The sequence below is a fragment of the Rhipicephalus microplus genome, chromosome 2 (genome assembly GCF_043290135.1).
Source record: "Rhipicephalus microplus isolate Deutch F79 chromosome 2, USDA_Rmic, whole genome shotgun sequence".
Lineage (NCBI taxonomy): Eukaryota > Metazoa > Arthropoda > Arachnida > Ixodida > Ixodidae > Rhipicephalus > Rhipicephalus microplus.
Window position 1 is genome coordinate 252,497,567 of NC_134701.1, and position 25,394 is coordinate 252,522,960.

A 25,394-nucleotide genomic window follows, 5' to 3' on the forward strand; every position below is an offset into this window, starting at 1 on the left:
TACGCCAAGCTTGAAGAAATCGTGCGTTGGAGTAGTGACAGGGAGGCCGAGGGCTCGTTTGACCCCCTTGCGAACAAGGGCATTGAGTTGATCGCACTCAGCACGTAGCCATTTCTGTATAGTGGCAACGTTGGTAAACTTGTGGCAAAAAACAAACACGTGTACAAGAGGCAACCGGTTGTCTTCTTTGAGGCCATGGGGCCGATTGGTTACTCTACGTAGGCGTCGTATGGCGTTCTCAGTTCTAGTCACGAGCTTCTTTACTGTTTGGGTGTGTGTTCCGTGGAACTCGATCATCATGCCGAGGACCCTGATGGTGTCTACCCTGGGGACTGTACGACCATCTCTGGTGTGGAGGGTGATATTGCGTTACGCCGGAGGTTTCCACTCTTTGGGCTTGGCACCCTGGCGTTTGGGGAAATATATAACCACCTCCGACTTCGCGGGTGAGCACCTGAGACCGGTGTGGTCGAGGTAGGACTAGGCGGTGTCGATGGATTCTTGCAGGGCGGACTCAAGTAAGCCATTTGACCCGGTGGAGCACCATATGGTTACATCGTCCACATAGATAGTGTGGTTTAGCACATCGATTTTTGATAGTCTTTCGGAAAGCCCAATCATCACGAGGTTGAAGAGCGTCGGTAAGAGGAGGGATCCCTGAGGAGTGCCCGCAGTTCGAGCTCTTCTTCTTCCGACACTAGGCCTCCCACACGAAGGACGGCTCTGCGTCGATTGATAAAAAAGCAGATAAAGTTGTAGGATCGATGCGCCAGGCCGAGGTCTGCGATCGCTTTTAAGATGAACGAGTACATTATGGTATCGAATGCCTTTCCTAAACTGAGACCGTGTATAAACAAATACTAATATCAACGCCCTCGTAAGCGCTTGCACGCTAAACTGCACACAGCAGAGGGTCGGGTACGCAGCGGCGATGCAGGGAAGAAAAACGGAAGCAGAAGTATGATGTCACGACGAAGTGTGTTGGTCTTCTATGCTGTTCTGCCATCTCGATCCATGTTAGTATTTTGTTCATTCAGTAGCTTCACGGCTATGAAAGTTTACTATCGTGCAGAAAGTTCTCTAATTTGTAGAGTAAACTAAAAAAAACTTGGAGGATGCTTGAGCTTCGCTTTCAAGAGTAGAACGCGATACCGTGGTGGGACCCGGTTCATGTCGCCTGCTGAATTGTTACCCTCGCTTTGCTTTGCGGTTGTCACTTGAACCATGCCGCAAAGAAAGCCGAAGTGCGGACACTCTCCGGTTCCTTTATGCACATTAATATATATGGGACTCTCTTCAACAATGCCAAAACAATAAACTAGAACGTGTTCAAAAATTAGCAACAAGATTTATTCAGTCGCCTTATAGACGGACGAAATCCAAGGGCAGCACTACAAACACTAAATGTTCAGAGAAAAATTGCCTGCTTACATTACTCTATCAGGTGTCAGTCGGTAAATACGATTTGGACTCTTCATTGTACCTGCTCCCACCTACAAGAAACTCATTCACTCCCTCGCTCACTCACTCATTCACTCACTCACTGAGTCAGTCGATATACCTGCAAGGTAGCGATCCTAGCCTCCTTCTAGGTGGCCTGCATGCGTTACGTCGTTGTTTTGTCTCTTTCTAAATGTGTATCACGGAATCTTTATGCGTGGGCTTTGCCGTCGTAGGGGTAATATTGCAGAAATGCACGCTTTACAACCATCAAGTATACAAAGTACATTTTGTCATGCTGCACGTTACCCTATGGTGAACTACCATTTGCAGATACCACGTAGCACTGCAAGCATTTATGGAATCTATCTATCTATCTATCTATCTATCTATCTATCTATCTATCTATCTATCTATCTATCTATCTATCTATCTATCAAGATGCCTACGTCTCATTGCTCTCGTGATGACCTGACTGGACCAAAATTAGTATGAGAGGGTAAGATGGTTTAGCGAATACGAAGTGCTGGTATAACGTAAAGTGCGTTGTCAAACCCTCTCCGCCAGACGTGCTACACATTTCCGCGGGCGGGTATGTAGCACAGGTTAATGACCATTTGTATACGCATGAATGGCTAGAACAGACGTTGGTAATTTTAACGCGAGAGTGCTAAAAAAACAGCTGACATCGGCAGCGTTGACCGGACGACTGCTAAGAATAAGTATCAGGGTCCCAGCTGGAATTGTGATACCGAGCATTCTGCGTGGCAACCAAGTATTCTACCACAGAGCCATGCCAGGTCTGGGTATTGCCTTTGCAATATACTTATTCCTGTGATAATAATGGTGAATCCTCGATTGTGATTGCAATGCTGCCGATTCACTTTTATAAACATTGATTGTGTACTCCTATGGTACAGCCTTTTCATCAAGTTAACGTCAATCGTAATTAAGGGCTATCCACTGAAGTTTGTTTATGTTCAGGGCTACCATCCTCGCGAGCACAAGCGTTACATATCAGCTTACCGCTTCACATGTTGCTAATACTCGTGTCCCTGCTGGCTTCGTTGCGTAAGGGCGAACAGGTTATATAAACATATGCGACTGTTCAACATATGTCTGTGAGTACAACATTTTTATAAATATTTAGCGTTATTTCGTAACGTGTGGCTCAATGAAAAAATTACAACACGGTCACCTTCCCTCCGCATGCTTGGCATAACGTGTATTCCCAAGGTACGTGGGATTTACCGAGTTTTTTTTATTTTTCAACTGATCCCGTGATGAAAAGGATTACCTGCGGGGAAAAACTATTTGACCGCAGAGTAGCAAGACAGACGACGAACGAGGCTAACATTTGACAGATTGATATGCGGGGCGTAACGTCCCAAAACCATCATATGATTATGACCGACGAAGTAGTGGAGGGCTCTAAAAATTTCGACCACCTGGGGTGAGGCTAACATCTTCGGCAACATCATTAATTATTGTTATCTATCTCTCTCTATTTGAAATTGTCATGCTTTAAATCCCACCGGCCCTAGATATAGGTGACCAGACTTGGCGTCATCCCCAGTTAATAAAGAAAGCTTAACCACAGTTTTACCGTAAGCTTGAGAGTTTTGGTCGCAACGTATGGTTATCGAGGGAATGAGCCGGGTGTACGCATAAGTGGCTGGTAAGTATCTTCGTGCAGTAGGCTCGCTTTCATATTTGGATTACCGTGCTCGTCTTACTCTCAATCATTGCGGTATACTGGAAAATTTATTGACGAAGTAAACTATTGGAAAGTTAGCATTACTCGTTGCTCATAAAAAGTGGAGAAATTTCGCCATATTTTGGAATTACGAACTCCTTTTTATGGAAAGATGACATGGCCTAAATAAATAAAACTTTTAGTGTACTTACTGTATATGCAAGTATTCTGAACATCGCAAAAGTTAAGATAGGAAGATTAGTTTTCATTGTACGAAACAAAAACTAACTCCTCACAGGCTTCTCACCGCACTTGGACTTGATTTATCGTGACCATAACAGGTAACGAATTGCGTATGCGTTGAATTATTGTCGCGACTGGTTGACAAACCGGTCAGTTTATAATCAGTGTCCTCAATTCAATAAATAACTGAACAATTGACTGATATTATAACCATTCACAGGTGGCAAATGTGACGACTATCAAAAGGCAATGTTAGTTTAGACTCATTTTGAATATTCATTGGCCACTAGTTTAAAAATATTTTGATATTTAATACAATCAGAATTAATATTGAAAGTGAGATCCCTACTGCCCAAACATCAGAGTGACGTCAAAAATTAAGTAAACTTTCATATTCGGGCTGAGCTGGCACAGTGAACTTTACTTCAATTTGTAATTTTCAGCTTTTGGCTCTTTCAGAACACGGTAAAAAAGTTTTATCGAAAGAAAAAAAGTTGCGGATGAACAGTAAGTTCAATTAGTATTTTCTTTAAATTATTGTGTGCAGAGCTACTAATTTTCTCTCTCTCCTCTCTGTCTACCTTTTTCCTTAGCTGCCACACTCGGCGTGTTGGCGAGCCAGTGCGACGCCACCCACGGGACATCCGGGCCTCGTTGGCTGAACGAGCTCCCCGCGCGTCTCTTGTTCTCCAACTGGACGGGTGCCACGGTGCGCTGTTTAGCCGAGGGAGAGCCGCGCCCCGACGTCTGGTGGGTGAGCGCCGCCGACGGACTAAACGCCAGTGCGCTGCCAGTGGCCTCCCGAGCTCAGCTGCTCGCCGTCCACGAGGGCACGCTCACCTTCCTGCCCTTCCGGGAGCACCAGTTCCGCGAGCAATTACACCGAGGTTCCTTCCGCTGCCGCGCGCGCAACACCAGAGGGACCGTGCTGAGCACCGTAGTTCACGTCAGTGCGGGTGAGCAACGCTGTTCCCAATATGTGCCCTCACTGCTGTCGTTTATTTTGCAGCGTAAGCTGTCTTGAGATCACAACAAGAGCGTATTTCGGTGACGTATATGTCCACCCCCGCCGCTGGCGTTGCTAACCGCTATCACGCCCGATGAGCAAAAAACATACATCTAAGTTCGAGCAGGATTTGAATACGACCCTGCAACGTGGCAGTACAGTATTCGGCCATAGAGCCACGTCGGTGCTTGAATCTTCTTCGTAAAATACTATCTGCATGCTTCATGTCGGACAAGGAATCGCATTATAGGTGCATCATATAAAGAATAAAATGTGAAATATATATATATAGATCACAGGCACTGCGAATCAATAAATGAGGGGATGGCTAGAAGTGTTGCCACCCAATAAAAGGGGCTCCGCCATTATTCTTATACGTCAAGGGCGTTTCGAAGGACCACAATGAAGTTTATCCACCTATGCATTCATCAGCCACTGCATCAACGAAGTTCACATAACTTCTTGTAGATCTGCAGCGGTATCTCGCTCATCCACAGAATGGCGTATAATGGTTTGGTGGCTACTTATGATTTGTGGCTACTTATGACGCAGCCGGTAACGTGTAACTCTGCCTGTGCAAGATAATTTGCAACATGATCTAGAAAGGTCGCTATCCACGCTTTCGCTGTCACTGTGGTGCTTGTTGTAGCCAAGCGGTACGTTTGTTTGTTTCACCGCGCCATTAATTTTTCAGTCTCGTAGCCGCAGAACAAAGCTAAAGCCTGCATGCGTGGTTCAAATTCGAGACCTTCCCTATGAAGCTCTACTCCATTAGGATTTGCGAAACTTTGAAAAAACGGATACGGGCAAAATCAACCAATTTCAGCATTCGCCCATCCTGTGAACTCATTCGCATCGACACTATAGCACAATTCAACGAGGAACAAGATTACTTTATTACTGTTTTGAGATCTGCGCCATTCTTATCACGAGACACACAACGTTTGCTGTTGTGCCAGCTGCCGACGGTCGCTTCCAAAATAAATGCAGATGCTGCGCGATTCTCAGTGTCTACGCAAAGCACGAAAACCCGCCCAATACACTAAACGCAAGAGATGCGCGCTATAGAGCAGCACAATGCCCAATTCAGCTGACAATCTACGATTTCCACAGCGACGAGCTTGTATTTCGGTTACGGTGTTGGGTCAATTTTAAATCAAAGCTTGATCCTTACGAAAAGTGACGGTCGCACCATCGTTGTCCCCGAGTTCAACCAACGTTTTGAGCCGATGGAAAACGGCACGAAAAATTTCGACCAACGTACCCCGAGCGCGCCTTAGCCCACTTCGTAAAGGAACCATGCATCAAGTCAAACCTATTTTACGTTTCATAACTGCGGTTAGTTAACCTCTCTACCTCTCTGGTATTCATTTCTCTCTTCATACTCTCCCCCCCCCCCTTTTTTTTATCTGTGTGTGTGTGTGTGTGGTACTGCTGAAGTCGGTTTCACGCCCCTGTCTTGGGCACCAGCTCAAATGAAGTAATGCATAATACTTCACATCGTGAAGCGCTCGCCGATGAAACACACCAACAAAAGATGCAGCAATAGAGAAGTGAATATTTATTTATTTATTTATTTATTTATCTATCTATTTATTTATTTATTTATTCATTTGTTTGTTTATTTATTTATTTATTCATACAGTACTGCTAGCCTCTAGCTCTGGCTGTAAGCAGGAGTGGTAGTAACAGGTACAAAACATTAGAAGAATATTGCAGCTCGGTAACATGATCCAACAGCGGTCATCTATTTAAGGAATTTGACAAGCACGGGCTTAGCAGTCCACCTTAAGCAGACGAAAAGCACGCAGAAGCTTGATTTGCAGCAGATGAAACCACGTACAGAAATAAAATTTACGAAATAAACAACACAGCGAACGCCCTGTGGTTGGATTTCAAGACGCACCCACTGTTTCCTTTACCTCAGAAGAAAGGAAGGAGAATAGGAGGAAAAGAACGGCAGGGAGGTTAACCAGCCTACAGGCAACCGGTTTGCTACCCTGCGCATGGCAGGGGGATGGAGAGATGAAAGATATAGAGCAGAGATTCAGCATACATGAGGTGGGTGCAGAGCGGTGGGACCCGTAGTCGGTTTATCAAATTCAATTCGGATTTCAGCTTAATTCAAATCTTCTTTGCCGATGCGGCGTGAATTTTCAGAAACTTTATGGGTAAAGACGGCTGCTCCCTTTTATATCCGTCATTGTTAAAATGGCGCCACTTTGTGTCTGACAATCGGGATCCATGATTTATGCGAACAGCGTCGAAAACGGTGATTGCTAGTTCCAGGGGTCGAAATAGGCACTCGCTACCGATGACCTCTTCCACAGGTTTAGGCTCTTCTTGTTTCTGTCTTTCTATTTTGAGCAAGCGGAATCGATTTCAGGAATACTTTTGTTCAGCTGCTCTAGCCTACTTTACGGCTTCTGCACGCCTCCACCGATGTAAGGCAATTTAACGGAAGACCCGCGGTAATCTACTTTACGAAGAAAGAATTCTCGTTCCTTCTACACCTGCGCATTCGTTTCGACAGTTTTATAGTCGAGCCATCGTAGATTTAGGTGCTCTCAGCCACGAATTCAAATGGAGGAATGAAAAAATAAAAAAAGAAAGAACGAATCACATTCGCGTACAAATGGTGTTTCTCCTTTGAATTTCATGTAAAAAACGACTGCTCCAAGGTTCTAAATCGGCAGCCACGTTTTTGAGGCATTTTAAAATCTTGAAATGGCGAAATATTGGGCCACAAAATGGGTCTGCTTAACGATCAGACGAAAGTGAGAAAAGACGCCAGTAAAGTGACCCTTCTCTTAAGAAAACGAAGAAAAAAAAACAGAAGAGAAAAGGTAATACACACTGATTATAGGTTTATGCGAAGCAAAGCCTGACATTTCGGCAAAGCTCATTTGACACCGTGGTCCTGTGAGCACAGCTACTCATGTTCCGAACTATTGCACGGTTTGTGATGCCTCATTTTGTGGGTAATCACAGCTTCAATGACCACGTAAAATGTTACAGTAGCGTACTACAATGAAAACATCGTAAAAGTAGCGTGAGGTGTAGCCTACGATGGCCAGATAATTAACAAAATTATAGCACAGTGACTACTGCCATTGATTATTCTTTTTGTTTTGTTTTTTGTCCAGTTCACGTTTTTTTTTTCGCTTAAGTCATACCACCCCTCTTTGTAGCGGCCTTGACTTTAGAATAATGAGCAGAGTTAAGCGATATTAGCTTTTGTTTAAATTACATGTCTTCTCGCTCAATGTGAGCTAACAGCCTTAAAGCAGACTGCATATTACGATTTTTCTGTATAGCTACCTACCCTTCCGCGACAAGTCTGCTGAAACTAGCACGCGTCAACCTCCCTTTGGCAAGGTCGCCCGGATTCTCGTTATACCGGAAGTACGGAGACAGGAAGTGTTCTCCAGATCACAAGGGTCCCATCATCTTCGACGTTCAGGTGGTGGAAGTACCCCGTTTTCCGGAGCAGATATAATACAGCTCCCCCGAGTCCACGTGACTGCGTTGAGCACGTTCGATAGAAAAGGGCAGACAACGGCGGCGTGATGCTTTATTATCGCCACACGAGGGACGTGGGCAGCCACGGAGGTCCCAGGGGCCGAGTACACCACACCGTCTTTTTTTTTTTACTTCGCAATGGTGCTTTTCGATTGGCTGATCACCTTCAATATAATAATACGTTATCCATCCAGATTGGCTGGCATTTCTTGCTGCAAATTTCAGCGTGATAGTTTGTCCTGGACACGTAGCCTCAAGCAAGGCCACCTTCTTTAGCTTGAAGAAGAGAAAGCCCTCTTCTGTGAGAAGATAAATCACAGTTTCGCAGCAAGGGTGAAAGAATTAGTGCAACAGCAACAAATTAGATTGTTGTACGAAGAAAGCATAGAAGCTAGCTCTTATGTATTCGACCTCGCTTAACTTTACCAAAGGCTGGTTCAAGGAAGTACGGCCGCTCTTGGTAGTGAAGTTATTGTTATGCTGGGTGTCGTTTCAACACTAAGTAAGCGTTACAAGCACAGCACGCATGTCAGCCATTTCGATCTCTGTCGACAGAGCGCACATGTCTGCGCTTGTGACCACATCCTCATGAGCTAAGTTCACAGTTGCTCCACCAGCGACCCCCCGACAGTGTCCATATAATGGCTACTTGAATAAAAAAATAAGGAATAATGTCCTTGCGCATACAGATGTTCGCGCCTGATTGTATGTACTTAAACCATGCTGTGAATGGACTGTTACTGATGTGCCTGATAATCCCCCAATTTTTTAGGAGCGAAGCTCCTTAAGGCGTGGGCTGTGCGTCCTCTGTATGTAGCCACCTCTCGTTCAGTTCTAAGTATTACGCTAGCCACCGCCCGATCTAAAGGGTACAGCCATATCCATCCGTCCATCCGTCCATCAGTCCGTCCATCCATCCATCCATCCATCCATCCATCCATCCATCCATCCATCCGTCCATCCGTCCATCCGTCCGTCCGTCCGTCCGTCCGTCCGTCCATCCGTACGTCCGTACGTCCATCCATCCGTCCGTCCGTCCGTCCGTCCATCCATCCATCCATCCATCCATCCAACCGTCCGTCCGTCCGTCCGTCCGTCCGTCCGTCCGTCCGTCCGTCCAAAAGATGCAAGATGTTATAAACTAGACGGCGGTACGTGTAGTTGATTATGAAAGATGCGAGGTGTTATAAAATAGGAATGATGCCACATATGGCGCGTGTCATCGTTCGATATAGTGCGGCGACGTACGCTAGGGGGAGCGTTGCAATAAAATCGAGTGGGCAAAATGTACGGAGGATTCATGGTTTACCAGGTTTACCTCCGGAGCTTCGCCCACTCATCATCATTCACTTCGTGGATATGGCGGCATTTTTTTTTCGCCTAGTCTTCGCGTGATCACGGACAACATTTGCGTTAAAGTGTGCAATGACGCAGAAACACAAGCCGGCGTTAGGCGCTATGTGCGAGGGTCATCTCGTTGAACGATTGCATTCCCTCCCTGGAAGAACCAGATTCCGATTTCACAACTGCCCGGTTGGTGGCACCTTGAGCGTAGTCATTGGCGGCTTCGTTGCAGCGGTTCCCAGAGTGCGCAGTCATCCAGATCAGCTCCACACGGCGGTCCGGGTTTTCGGTGGTGACCTCCGAATGCGAAAAGAGGTCTTGTGAACTTGTCTTCACACAAAATTTTGTATTGTGGTTTTCGGAGCAGTTTAAACCGAACGTTAGTCCGTGCAGTGCTAACAATCAGTATTGCGAACCTGCACGCACCCTTCTCGTGCTTCCTCTTCTTCATCTTCTGCTTCCTTCCTAGAATTATTGCGCCGATTTGTAGAGCATGAAAAGCAATAACTCTGATGGGGGAGACAACAAATACAGAGAGAAAGGGAAATAAAAAAAGAAGGGGAAGAAAAAATAGAAAGACAGAAAGAAAGGGTAAAAAGAGAGCGAGACAGAAAGAGATGAAGAAAGACAGATATTGAAAAAACAGAGAGAAAGAACGGCAGCGACAATTAAAGAACGAGAAAGTGAGTGGTAGAGAGAGTGAGAAAAGAAAGGAAAGAAAAAGAAACACAGCGAGAAAGAGAAACAGGAAGAAAAAAGTACAAATCGAAAAACAAAAAGTGATAGAAATAACACGCGGAAGGCAAAAAAGTGGAGAAAAAAATGAAATTAACAGGGTAGGCAGCTAAGCTGTGAACTTCTTTCAAGATCAGTAACTCTCGTGGGATGCTGACTTAACTTCTTCCGTTTTTGTTGTACCACTTTCATAAAGTCTGGACTAATACTAAACGAATGCACGCTGTACACAGGCTCACGTAATGCAAAGTGACCCGTGTTACGGCCAACCTAACTTCAACTCACCTCAGCGCCAGCTAGGTGTTGCAAGGATAAGATTGTTGCACGCAAATTACACAAGGACACAAAAAGCATGAACGAGCGTAAACTTTCAGTTGAAAGTTTGCGCTCATCCGTGTCTTCTGTGTTCTAGTGTAGTTTGAGCGCAACAATCTTTTCTTAGCAAGTATGAACCAGCTCGTCCAGCTGAATTTTTATTGAACCAGCTTCATCTCTGGCGTACATTACAGTAAAAGGGTTGTAGCAGGAAAATGACACAAACAAGTGAGTGAAAAGAAAAAATGAACAAACTTTCGTCGAGAACAGTGTCGCGGAGTTTCCGCTCTAGAATCGGAATGACTACGGAATCATTCTGCATTTTCGCGACCCCGAAATGGAATGGGAATGGAAATTAGCTCCTTTCGCACGGAATGTAATGGGGATGAAATTACATATTTTTTTTTAAACAGTGAACGTTTTAGCTTACGCACTGTTTCTGAACTTAAAAGATTATAGTTTTATTGCCTCAAACCTTGAAATAAATCAGTATTTTTAAGATGGTTTGGCCGATTACAAGTGTGGTACATTTATAAGCAACGTACCCAGTACAATTGTGTCTTGATATACAACGTGTGGCTCAGAAGTCTCTCTATTCTTCGCGTAACCGTGGCACTATGCCGTTAGTATTTATCGTCAGGAACTACGGCGGCGGCATACAACATACCCCCTATGTCTACTTCCCCCCCCCCCTTCTTTTTTTTTTGCTTCTGTCACCATCAACGACTCGGACGCATATTCGAAAAAGCGTTTCTCTAAGTTCTGCTGAGTATTGACACTAGCGCGATGCTTGTGTTCACTGCAAGTTTTTGTAAAGCAGCTTGCGCACTGTCCCACCTCATACCCCCCCCCTTTCACATCACTGTCCCCCTTGTCCAGACACATGAGCACATTTGCTTGAAACTGCGCGAGATGTGCCACCAGCCTACTATCCCTCGACCTTCGTAACGATTTGCGTACATTTGCTGTTCTTGATGCGCCTGTTGACATCATATTTTTAGAGCGATCATTCAAACTCCATAAAACTATGAACATGTCTTTCCCACATTGAGGAGTTACATGAATGGAGTCGACCTGCCCGGCCGTTCCCGGATGAGGAATGGGCTAGGAGGAAGGAAAAGAACAACGCGAGAGAAGGCAGGGAGGTTAACTAGGCACATGGCCGGTTTGCTACCCTATGCTGGGGGAATGGAAAGAGGGAGTTAAAGATGGCAGAGAGGAATGGGCCAAGTTTTTTTTCATTCCAAAGAAATGAAAGGAATGGAGTTGCGGCAAGCTTTAATTCCCCGGAATGGAATTGGAATGGAATGGATGCGGCCGTTCCACCACAATGATAGAGACGTAGTCATGCACCTTCGCAACAGCTCTGTCGCTCGACACCTTTACCGTCTTGGCAACGTAAACACCTAAGTGCGCCTTTTCTTGTTTGCTGATTTTTTTTTCATTCTCTTTTCCTTCTTTGACTAAAACCTGGGCGATAGAATCCACAGATCTGCTCGCACGTTTTTTCCCGTTCAAACTGAGACGTTCTTTTTCTTTTGGTTTCTAGAGATCCAACCATCTTTGTGCCTGCCGCCTCTCAGAGCTTAGCCGTTAAGCCATTAAAATCAGCCTTACGTAAATGAAAATAAACATTGGGCGCCGGATTCACTTTTTCTCACGCCTCTCAAAGTCCGCGTCGCTGCGCGTTGCTTTCCTAGCCTAAGTGTATGCGCCGACAAAAGCAAAGTAATACACCAAGAGGCTGAGACAGGAGAAGCGGATGAGTATATAAAAAAGGCGGGAAAAGTGAATCCTATCACACAGCTCACGTCGCATGTATGTACTCCTCTGAGTTTAAGCCAGCAAATTCTTTTTTTTTTTCCTTTTCTCCCAACTTCAGGGATATTAGCGCGAACAAACAAGGCGGCAAAAAACGAATAACAAAAGACTTCTTGAAGAATTCCGGCCACGTCTGCAAAAATGGCGAACTCTGGGAGCCAAGCTCTGACATACAAACCGGCAAGTACAGGAAACACAGGCGAGCGGCGATGCTCAAATCCCGGCGCAAACACACTGGCTGCTTCTTCGAAGACTTTTCGGCTGCGAGGGCTTTTACTTACTTGTTATGTACCCAGTGAAGGCGTATTGCCGCGAGTAATATATTTCTGCGTGTTATTCAGCGTGCTGTTCAGTTTTCGAGTCGAGCGTAAGGTCGTAGGCTCGATTCTTGGTCGTGTCGGCCGTACGAAGGCGTAACATAGTAGCAAAGGTATTCTTGCACCGATAAAGAGAGAGAAATGATAAATGCTCTAATGCAACGCTGGAAATCTTAGCCTGGTTTATGCGTATGGCAAAGTAACAAATAAAGCGGTAAATAGTAATTTTCATAATTTGCACTCCTGCATTCGTTGGCAAGTTTAACTCAGTTTACAAATAACGTATTGCCGAATTTGTACAGTATATACGTAGGTCACCTGAACCGTAAAGCAAAGCAAGAAGTGAACAGGAGATCGATAATCTTTTTTTTTCTTCTACTAATGCGCACTGTGCGAAATATATATACTTGAGCATCGTATTTGTAAACACTGCAAAGATCCAGTGCTCTATCTGCTCAATAAAACAAAATCACTTTAGAAAGAAACGATATCACGATAAACAAAAATGAAGGCAAAAAATAAATTTACAGAGCTCGTTGTAATATAACATGATTCTGTCCGATTCTATGGGCCACTATTGAGCTGAGCTAGGACTGACAACAGTCATGCATTCAGCAAACATCTACTACCCTCCTGTGTTTATTGTATTACCTTGTGCTGGTTCAACCTTGATTAGTGTAAGTGTTCCGCGTAAAACAATCACTTCCAGGCACCAAACGTTTTGATATGAGTGCTGGAAGCTAGTTAGGGTTGACTACAAGAAGCTATAATCACGCAGTTGCCAAACGCATAAGACTTGCGGCACATCTAGTACGCCGTTCATTGAATTGTTTAACATGAAACAGCGTTTTTTTTTTCAAATGCCACATTAACTTTCCTTTACTTGACTAACGATTGTCGAACTTTTGCAACAGGTCAGACTGAGCATCATCCGTTCTTTTCCTACGCTTTGTTTCCTTTCCGGCGGGAAAGAAATCGTGATTTCATTACTGCGAGAAACGCACCGCCTTCATTCAGTGCAGCTTTGCAATTTTCATTTCGCGCACTTATGCTTAGCGCGCTGGCATTCTTCTGAAGCTCAAGGCTGCGCTCAGACTTACATCATTTTTCAGCGCGAAGGCTGTCCCCGAAGCAATCCCCAGGCACACTGGCGTATTTCGAGCTGTGACAGCGATAAAGTCATCCCGGTTGCGAGGACTTCTAGGCGGCCAACGCGATGCTCTAGCTGTCAGGCCGACTTGGAGCAAGCAAGTCGGCGCAACTAATGGTCCTGCTTGCGCCATGCTGGCGTGCGTACATGTATGCACGCACGTGTTGTGTTTTGCAGCGTAGCGGGAGGAGCACTTAACCCGAGTTTTGAGCTAATTTGCCCCCGGGCAGCAACTATGGCGAGAAAACAGCGCACGCTTGGATGGGCGTCCAGTTTGGTTCTTAATTTCGCTAATGAGGAGCCATGTTGCACACCCGTCGAAGTGTAAAAGAGAAAGTACCGCGCGCAGATCTCCTTGTCCGGAAACAGAAACGACCCATTCTGAGCGCGCAGCGAGTCGAATTAAACAAAAGCTCGAGGCTCCAAATGTTCCGTGTCTAACGACTTTACTCGATTGCAATTAGCAGCTGGAAGACAAGAAGAAAGCCATGTACTACTGAGGCAAGCCTTGTTTCCTAGTTTCCGCCTCTTCTCAGAACTGAAACGCGTTGCACCCAATGGCTTCTTCAAAGCAGGCATTTGTGCCTGCTCGCTTTCCGATGTAATCATGCGAATAATGCTTCTACGCGATATATTCTGTATGCCGGTGCAACAATCCAGACAACTACGGTGGCTATCATAACCCCGTGCACCGCAGGGTGTGTATAATCAGGTTGTGCCACAGGATTTGCGCATGTTTCTACTTCAGTAAGGGCACAGGAATAAAAAATGGGAGGAGTAATATTTTGTCAAACGTGCGATAATTTGCAAGTACGGACATTACGTTTTGAAACCCTGCAAAGCATGTACACATTTTCGGTGAGTTAGGCTAACCAATCCACCAGCCGATTGACTGCTCGCAGTTGGTGGCCGCTCTTGACAAAATGAGACATACAAGTGGTTGCAAGGAAATTCATTTATCGTTATCGCAACTATGCCGTTCAGCATGCACACTTTATAAATATGACTCGACGATGCGAGTGTTCTCGCTGTCGGCCTATAGCCTTATTGATTGATTGATTGATTGATTGATTGATTGATTGATTGATTGATTGACTGAATGATTGATTGACTGATTGATTGATTGATATGTGGGGTTTAACGTCCCAAAACCACTATATGATTATGAATGACGCCGTAGTGGAGGGCTCCGGAAATTTAGACCACCTGGGGTTCTTTAACGTGCACCCAAATCTGAGCACACGGGCCTACAACATTTCCGCCTCCATCGGAAATGCAGCCACCGCAGCCGGGATTCGAACCCGCGCCCTGCGGGTCAGCAGCCGAGTACCTTAGCCACTAGACCACCGCGGCGGGGCGTCGGCCTATAGCCTCTCGTCCACTGTGGAATGCTGAAGGTTTTTTTTTCTTTTCTTTTTTTAAGTTACTGAGAATTTACTTACTTCATATGCAAATGAATTGAAAGCTTTCTTTTACGAAGCTGTGCAGGCTCTACATGCATTTTTACTGACTCAGCTGCTGCGGCAGCTTCAGAGACCCTATAAATGAAGTCTTTCGGAACGACGTCCGCCACTTGTGCGTCCACAAGAGTGGTGCGAAAAATCATCACATGATGACGCCGCCATATCGCACCATCATGACGTCAACAGAACGCTGCTGTAACGTCATATACCACGACGTCGCGTGATGACTTTATCGCATTGACGTTTTTGTTTGGTCAAATGGGAGCCAATCATGGAGGCACCGCAAAACCACGCAAGGCACAGAAAGCTTTCGGAGGAGGGCGAAAAAGGATAATTATGCATAGACTGAAAAGAATAGAAGGAGGAGGATCGCTGTTGTCTTCGAGTTGCCTTACGCAAATGCATGAGGTACCTCGTGAGGTTTTTTTTATTATTCGTTATTATTATTCTTCATTTTATATCGACTTCAATCTTCACGTGCTGGGTACAGCGCAGTTGCTATACGACGGTCGTAGGTGTGCCACTATAGAACGAGTTTCTCAGTCTGTTCACCGCACAACAGAAAGTACTCATAGACGGATACCGAGGAAGAACTTCCGCGATGGTAATACGACGACGATGTCGTGGCTCCGTCACAGCCGCAGAAAAGAACAAAGCATGCATACAATTCAGTGTATAATGAGACGGTTTTTATTTCTCTTCAACGCATCCCGAAGGGTTTTCCTTTCTAAGACGGGGAGCACTATTCGCCGCGCTGAGCATTGAATGTGACCTCGCAGGCGTAGATGCTTTCCGATTCATCACAATTAGGGAGACAGCCCTAGCGAAAATCTCTGCATGCTAGTCGAGACGGGGAGTAAAAAAAAAAAGAGGAGCGTTGAGGACATTTGCGGCACTTATCCCTGCTTGGCCCGCAAAAGAAATTCGATACGGAAGCTGCAGGGCGGAGGAACCGCCAGCGCAAGAGAGCAGAACAGATGGAAACGGAACAATGGAACTTTCTCCTTAGGAGCGGAATGCTGGTATGTATGGTGTACATCTGCTTTGGGAAAAGGAAAACAAAAATAATACAATGACTCGTAAAAGTGAAAAAGACGCATTCGAGAGAGTTTATGTTGCCTCTATTTTCAGTTTTTTTCTTATCTTTCTACCATATTTCCCACCGCAGGAGCCGGAAGAATAATTTCCCACCACGCGGGAAACAAAATCTTCAAATTTCTCTTCCCGTCTCTGCGGTCCCGTCATTCCCGTTATTCCAGAAAGAAAGTGGAGGAAACTGTGCGGGATCTTCAAAAAGCAGCGTCTCTCACCCACTCCCTTTATAGGGAAGTTCTCTCTCTCTCCTTTCCGCAACCGCGGCTTGCGCACGCTCCGCAACTCCCATCCTCACTACATCCCGTCGTTCACCACGTCCTACACTCCCAGTACTCCAAGAGTGCGGAAAACGAAGCAATGTACAGCCTCAGATACGTACCGCAGAGAGTACTATACCGTGCACTGACTCGACAAAAAGAAAGAAAGAAAGAATCGAGTCGCGCGTAGGTCGGTCGCCTTATCCAGACAACGCTCTGGCCACACAGACGTGTCCTCTGTACCAGCACCTCCACCCCCCGACCTCCCTAATTGCAGCTTTTAAGGAATCAATGTCTCCCTCGCCTCTTGTCCAAACCTCTCGCGCCTCTTCAATGCCCGTATCTGCGACGTCGGAGCGGCGAGAATTTCCACCAGTCTTCCGGTCCACGCTGGACTGATCTCTTGCGGAGCAGCTCATTAGCGAATGACCGATGGTTTCTTCTCCCAATGAGCCGTGCGGGCCAACGGGCTAAGTACGCTCGAAAGAGCACAGCGCCATTTCTCGGTGAAATCGTACTGCCCTTTCTTTCTTGCCCTTCTCTGAGCCCATCACTGTGAAGCTCCCCCTTCACCAGAATTCCCAAACCTTCTCTCTCTTTTATTTATTGCTAAGCAAAAAAGGAACATACGATAAGTACGCTCGTTTGATCTCGGCTTCGACAGTCAGACCTGTCGGCCCGGGTCACCTTCTATTACAACGTGCAGATGACTGCGTGCCTAAATGGCGTCGGCAAATGATCATTTAAGAGAAGCCGTTTCGAACACTATAATTACTATCTAGATTTTCTTCTTCCGTAATTATGCCACATGGTCTCTCTGACGGTGTAAGATTTTTTTTCAGTTTTTTTTTTACTCTCTTTACCTTCTAGGGCTACAGGTTGATTGCATTTCTCTTATACGGGACTGGAATTACTCGTCTTCTTGAGAGAGATGATTCTTCTTTATGGTGTATATTTTGTGTCTTTGCTTGTTTAAAGATCTTAGCAACAAACTTCGATGGAGACCACGGTTTATTACCCCGTGAATATCTGCCTCTACAAACTTTGATATAGATAATAGGAAGACATGGAGGATAACCACAGGAGGTCTCCGCTTCGCAAACCTTGATTTGAGAAGGGGACATGGAGTGTGAAAGATTTATGAAGAGGTTTGGATGGACTTGTGGGGTTTAACGTCACAAAACCACCGCATGATTATAAGAGACGCCGTAGTGGAAAGCTCCGGAAAATTTGACCACCTGCGGTTCTTTCGAGTGCAACCAAATCTGAGCACACGGGCCTACAGTCTTTTCGCCTTCATCGAAAATGCAGCAGCCACAGCGGTAATTAGATCGCACGACCTGCCGGTCAGCAGCCGATTACCTTAGCCACTATAGACCACCACGGCGGGGTTTATGAAGAGGATCACTCTGGGAGGAAAGTATAAAATCTTGACTACAGCACTGTCTAAATATGGCACACTAACACTCTCTGTGATAAGGCACAATAGGTCCCTCCGTAATTGTAAAGCTAGCTTGCCTGCGATGCAGTTAGCCCAACTAGCGGCGGCTAGCCAGTGGCAACAGCATGTTTAAGTGCAGTTTGATTCAGCTATGATGCAGAAAATGATGCAGAAAGAGTTCACTCCACATTTTCTGCGGAGTGAACTCTTTTGACATAAACGCACATAATATTGTTGCGATGAAATTAATGATGCAGCCGCCTCGTGCTGCTGAGGTGGTCACGTTGAACATGCGATACGCACATGTCGTCCGCTGTGAAGTCTTGTACATGTGCCCCACATATCCGTCAAAACATTGCATGAATAAAGCAGGCGCAGAAATGTATAAGTGGTGTATTTACAATGAATATTGCTTACCGTTAAAGACACGTCAGCTTCCTCTAGTCCGAGAGAGTTTCATTGTTGTTGTTGTTGTTTTTTTCACTTAAACGCTAGACAAGCCCGACCACGTGCAGCCATGATATCATCTCCACTTGAAGGACCACAGGTGCCACCATTGGTATAGAGCGAATATGCAGCACAGGGTGGCTTACTTGCGAGTCGCATGAAAAGGGTCCATTATCAATTTAATCCAGTTTTTCAAAGAAACCCCGACGACGGCCTCCGAGCGACTAGTGTTGAAGGCCGGACAGGCTAGCACTCGAAGATTCTGTGCTCGACATACTTCCAACATGAAGACATGGAGCTAACTTGCACCGTGAAGTGAACAACATGAACTGTCCAAACAGCGGAAGAAAGCAAAGAGGTTCAACCGTAAGCACAAGAGAAAAAAGTGAGAAAGTAGTGTAAGTAGCCGCGGCTGAGGACCAAAATACCAACCTTCGCACTACGCAATGCTAATTTTGCGACTAAATACGAAGGTTGTGGGTTCGGTTACCACTGTAGCTAACTTTTCTTCCGTTTAATTTTTACTTTTGTTTTTTTTTTACTACATTTTATAGTTACTATACTACGACGTAGTACTGCACATTCCTGAGCGTATTAGCAGCGTCTTCAATTGGGCTGGTTTGCACAAGGTGAATTTGAACAATGAAGCAGCGCTAGAACCGGTTGAATACAGTACAGCGCGCTGCTTGTGTTCTCTTATTTTCGTCTGGTTCTAGCGCTGCTTTGTCGTTCTGAATTTGCCGCATGTTTCCTTTTACTTCATAATTGTTGGGCTTCACATGCTTCTGTCAACGTTACAGTCGTCCATACATGTTCATATTCTTCTGCGACGGTTATTATGTTCGGTGACGGCTAATATAAACAACATTATTTGACATGAGCTAGGATCATTGCCTGCCAGTGAATTCGCTAGCGTTTCTCTTTGAACAAAGTATTGAATACACCTACAACAAAGCCGGTGACTAATATTGCGCACCGGTCAACATGTTAGTCGGTGCACGGATGGCGTATGGCTTATATCGAGTAATACCGATTACTACTGCCCAACCTTGCACAAGAGAGCTCAATGCATGTTCTCCCGGCCAGTAACTATAAATGAGAAACCATAAAGAACAAACTGAAGTTCAGTAAACGTGTAGTGGCCGCACTAATTCAGACTGACTCTCAATTTATAAGCGCATAATTCAGCTATACGACCACCGTTTGAAACTTTTACGACATACGCAGCAATGATATTTCCCTAACGTTCAATCGATGTGCGCTATCACGTGCAAACAAGACACCATTTGGCTTACATGTTATACTGACCCGGGTAGTTATTCGTTTGATGACCTATGTCTGAATATCACAATGGTAATGTCTCTATTGGTCGATTACTTTGTTTTGTAGCAACAAGAGTAAATGACCGAGAACGAATGCATTAGACAACGACCCACAGATGGCAAGTCTGAATAGTGGAGCTGAAAGCAGGAAACTTATTTTATAGTTGCACTCTGTCATTGGCTAGTCACCTTCGGTAATATTATGCCCAGCAAGAGCATCTATCGGCTGATGCTGTCTTTTACGAACAAATCAAGCATGAGATGTTTGCATGACTCTTAAAACAGGACTTGGTAAGCCAGTTGACGATTCTTGAACAAGCTCGGCGAGTCGCAATTGCTTGGGGCACTTAACGAGAGGCACCCTCCATAGTAACCAAGAGGTTTTATGTCTATTAAAGTTGTCTCTCTCTCTCCTCTCGAGGTAATATGATATTCTAAAATTCTGTGAATGTTTTCTCATGTGTACTGCCCATAGATCACCGCGGTCTGCTTTTGTTCGAAGCGCAAAGTTTCATTATCTCAAAGCGATCCATTTTGGCCTAGTGATGGCAACTTGTCGTTGGCAACGCTCTTTCCAAGAAACGTGCCCTTATGCAGTATCAGCTTGAGTGCAAAAGCTACCCAGTCAACGTGCATCAGGAATATCGACAATCACGTGCGGTTTTCATGGGAAACCATCATTCCTGGTAAATACGCTATGACAGATGTTCTAACGCTTAAAAATGCGCGATCCGTGTAAAATCAAGACCACGTATGCTTTGCCCAAGTTCATTCATGTGAGGCACCATTTTGTTTTATTGATTTCCTCGCCAAGTCCACCATTTGGGGAAGTTGAAGAAACTGCTTACTAACGACGTGCCGGTAACCTATTTGCCATCGCTCCTCCAATCATTACACGCTGGACTTTGCTATGGTCAAGTTGCGCGATCATCGTGCTTCCATCTTTAGATCGTAAACAAGTTCCAATCACGTGGTGTGTACGCTCTCGGAACACTTCAGGCATTGTAAGCTCATCCCTTGGGATAAGCGATCTGAGTTGCCACAACAAATACGTATCCCGTCACCACCATCAGGCTTGCTCTTTAACACGAAAGTGTTTCATTCCGGGGTCTACTAAGACTTATCTGATGCACACGTCAGTGTAATAGACATTACAAAAAAAATGAGAAGAAAATGATTTGTTGATTTGGAATACCTGGTAGCCGAATCCACGTCCTCTCGGTCCACGATGATAGGTACCGGGAGCATTGCTCACTCTGCTACCCACGCTGGCGCTTGAGCTTTCACAAAAGCATCTCATATGCGTTTCATCATGGTGACCTTCATTGGCGACGGGTGGCGTCGCAATCTTGAGTCGGTGTAGTGAAGTACTGCATCATAACGTTAACGAGCATCGACAATAAGCGCTTCGGTAGTTACAGCCTACAGTGTAGTGAAAGACACGCAAGCGGTAGGCTCAACGCCTTCCTACATTCACGGCTCAATATACCAAGCAAGGCTTGAGAAGCACGGCTTCAGCTACAAACTCTGCCTCGCGCCTTCCTGAAGCACGAGGTGCTGAATACGTGAGCACGAGCGTAGTTTAGCCTTTTGTTGGGGAGTCCCTACCTTGGCGTTCCTCCCCTCAAATGACTATTTGGACAAGTGCATATTGAGCGCCAGCGTTATAGGCTTGTCTGTGCCATCGTGGCGCGGGACTTAGCTAATGCTGTTTCCAAGAAAATGCTAATCGGCTACTCCAAATGTAAAATCATTATCTTAGGCATTACTCATCGGGTTGTAGAGGTGGCATTAGGCGTCAACGTGGGTGCATTTTACGACAAATGGTCTGCTAAGTTAAATGTTTTAGCACTACTCGCAACTGTAGAAACATTCAAAACTATGGGTAGACAGCTGCAGATGTTGTCTTGTTAGCTGTCCTAATCCTTTACGCCCCACTTCTTTCCTTATTCATCTCTCTTTCCCACTCACTTCTTCCCGCTGTCTCTTTTCCTCTGCTTCCGGCCACTTTCGAAAAGCACACATCTATCAGCGTTGGCTGCTGTGGGAGTCTGAGTTGGCCTCTTCAATTAACGCATTAAAAGACCAGCTCACTCACGCAAAAGTGGTGTGGCAGGTACGTGTGGCTGTTGCGTAAAGAAGAAAAAAAAACCGCGCGCTGCCATGCCCGCCTGAGCGGCCGCTCGTACACACCGAACACGCATTGGCTGCAAGCGTGAACCCATTCGCGCGTAATGCCGGCTTGAATCTAAGCGTCGCCTGGCGATGAAATCGCGGTGGTCTCACCAAGATGGCCGGCTTGAACGAGCGACTTTTCACCGGAGAATTCTCACGGGTCAAGCGTAAACCATGCACCTAGTTCCGCTAAGGCACGCGCACTCTCGAGCGTTATTTCACCCTCTATGTGCGAGCGGCGTAAGTTGGGCCTCTTAAAAAGTTGCGCAAGTTACGCGTATCAAATTATATTTAAAGTGCAAGTGGCAGAAGATAAACATATGGCAGAGACCGTAGCATATTCAAGATATTTGCTACACTCTTTAAAAAAGCAGTCGGGGGAGGGGGGGGGGGGGGGGTTGTGGCCTTACAGAGGACTTGCTCATAAGCTCATTTCGCAAAGATCTTTGGCTTTATCAGCGAGTGCTATTGTTGTGCACCAGGCTTGCTTCAACAACCTATGAATGCCACTAAAAGTTCACGTTGCCTCGGACCCATGTGACTTCCCCTCAGTATACATACGTGTACCTGTCCAGCACATGAGCACATGCTGCGTGATTTTATTTATTGATATGTGGGGTTTAACGTCCCAAAACCACCATATGATTAAAAAAGACACCGTAGTGGAGGGCTTCGGAAATTTCAACCACCTGGGGTTTTTTAACGTGCACCCAAATCTGAGTACACCAGCCTATATTTCCGCCTCCATCGGCGTGCTGCGTTGAAGTAGACCATGTCACTGTGTGCGCCGCGTTATGTCCGAGTAGAACAATAATACATGCTACTGAGTTAGGCGGTCGTATATGGCGAGTATCTTGATTTACTGAGTTCTTAAACAGACACTAAAGAGTGACAAGGTTACATGATGCCAAAGACACCACTCTTACGGCGACACGACTCTTGATAAGCTATAAAACGCGCGAAGAGAAAATGCGGGTGCAGATGCCACTTTGAAATTTACGCACAAACCACCATGACGTCATAAACTTCGAAGGTGTATTCTGGGCCTTACGTAGCTTTTAATTTTTAAAGACGAAGTACATTGACATGTGTGGGTGCCATAGACTTTGCGAACAGAGGTTCAGAGAATTTTCTCGAGACATTATCGCGAAAATACGAAAAATACGTTTCGAAAGTTTTGATATCAGGCGCGGAAATTTCGGCGCCAAATTTAAGAATGACGCTCAGGTCTTCCTGTTCTCCATTAAAAATGAAGTTATGATAGTGAAAAATATGGCTTCAACATTCTGAGAGGGCGATTTGTCAATCTAAACCAAGTAATTTTATTTTTTAAGTGTCCCGTTAAGCCTCGGTGCGACCTTGTTCAAAGGGCAGCAGTCTTGGCCTTAATATAAAAAGAAAATAGGATATGACTGACATTAGATCACGCACTACAAGTAAGCAGTAGTGTGACTTGCGGTAACACCATAAGTAAGGTCATTTCGTTTTCATAGACTAAATAGCAAGAGATCGATCTGTGTTCGAAAGCTCCGCCTCCCGGGTGTTCCACGTCAAGAGCCAGAATTCTCCTTTCTTTCGTCTGTAGCGTGAAACAGGAGTGAACCCACCCGCAACTAACAAAAAATATTTTACTCGCATCATTCGAGGGCATCGCAGTCGTTCATAGCGATATGTTTGCCGCATATCCGTGCCCCTTTTTTTTTTTCGCTGTAATATTCACAAAGATTCGCAAGCTGTTTTTGCGCATTCCAATCTTTACTGAGGTGCAGCGCGGTTTAGTACGTCTGCTCTAAGTGTTTCGTCAACAAAAATTTATCTAAATTATTATCGAATCCATGCCAAGTGAAATTGGACGATGTGCTGGGCGCGTTAAAGTAGATGTGCGATTGACATGGAATCACTGATGACGTAAAATGCACCGCCCACCTGAAATACATCGCCTCAGCTAAAAAAGAAATACTATTTTCGTTTGGCCCACAGAAGCAAAGGCTCAGAAAGGCAATTCTGAATTATGAAAGATAAAGAACAACGCTGAGCGCTCGCTTGCAAATACTGCGTGCCAACGGCATATTATGTGCTCCATTTTATCGCATGCGTCATCGTTGCACCCGGTAAGTGAACGCCACGGTTAAACACATTGTCACGTTGTCGCGACGTTGACAAAGGCTGAGACGATGCGTGTGAAATGAAAATCTTTATTTGGCTCCACTTGTGGCCCGGAAATGAAAACTCAAACTATACAGCAAGCGATGAGCGCTGTCACTGATATCGGTGAACACAGCGTCGGCCGTCGAAAAACTGTTGAGCGGCGAAGTACAGCCGCGGCGACGTCTGTGTAGAGCGCGCGAGGAGCCGGTTTTCACTCTGCGGGGCGAAACCTCGTGGCAGTCTTGGGCTCTGATTTGCTCAGCCTGACAGCTAGGCCACACATGCTTCTGATACAGCACTTCAGAACCCGAAACTGCCTCGACGTTTCGCCCCGCAAAGCAAAAACCGGCTCCTCGCGTGCTCCATACAGACGTGGCCGTGGCTGTATGTCGGCATTTGCGCATGCGGCACCGAACGTGCCAGCGTTATCACTCCTGGCTGCATTTACTCGAGAATAAACTTGGCTGTTCGCGTTTGCGCGCTCAAGCCTATTGAATGACACTAAAATAATACGAAATGCTCTCGGGCATTCTAGCGCGGTGCAAGGCAGTATCGACATACGCGATGGATCGATAACATAAAAATTGGCGGCATACCTGCGTGCCTCTATGGCAAAGGTCGTCTGAAGACGATAGTCTTCTGTCTCGAGAGATAGAATAAGACGTTTATTTAACGTTCTGCGCGAAAAAATTTGCGAATAGGCACTGTGTGAAATATGAGCGCCATCTAACGATAATTTGAAGAAACAAAGTTTTTCTCTATCGCAAGGCCATGGGTAGGTAGCAACAACATGCAGTTTTAATTATAGCCCGTTTTAGTTAAGCATAGCAAACACCCGTTTTCTCGAACATAGTGTTGCATTGCCAGCGCCGCGTAATAAGCACTGTGGCTCTTATAGTTACGTGTCTATGTATTTTATAAATAAAGTAACACACTACCTAATGACACCGTACTGGTGTTGCGGCCAAACATACGCAATTATTGCTTTTTTATTGAATATGTCAGCACGCAAGATGGCCGGTCACTTAGGAATTGGTTAAACTTTCGCCATTCAACTGAATCGGGTGACAGCAGTAGAAAAACAGGCACACAGATAGACAGCCCAATGTAACGCTCACATTGCAGTACTAGTGCTTCCTCGGCAACGGGGCGGCTTTTTACTCTCCCGTAGTAGAGCACCAAGTATTCAACATTGTTAACCACTTTTTCTAAACAGACGGGCCAAAATTTCTGCGTTGAAGTACCCCAAGAAAGAAAGACCAACGTCCTTAAAATGTGAGAAGGGTGTGTGATGGTATAATGCATCGGAAGCACGCAAAGGCACACCATGAGGCCCCGTATAAATTATTGACCAACCATATTACATGTACATGTTCTGCAAATTCACAGATAAACGTTAATGTAAAATTTCGCAGCGGTGAAACCTACATAACATAAGCAGCTATCAAGGTACGCAC

General features: G+C 45.5%; 1 protein-coding gene across 2 annotated transcripts in view; it reads left to right on the forward strand.

The window, feature by feature from the left end:
* The window catches only part of LOC119169277 (cell adhesion molecule Dscam1), a 146,491-nt gene that overhangs the window by 42,398 nt on the left and 78,699 nt on the right, over positions 1-25,394 (forward strand). For both annotated transcript variants that reach the window (XM_075879631.1, XM_075879627.1), the window contains exon 3: positions 3,973-4,335. In XM_075879631.1, coding sequence (XP_075735746.1) covers positions 3,973-4,335 — 363 coding nt within the window. The remainder of the gene's footprint in view (positions 1-3,972; positions 4,336-25,394) is intronic.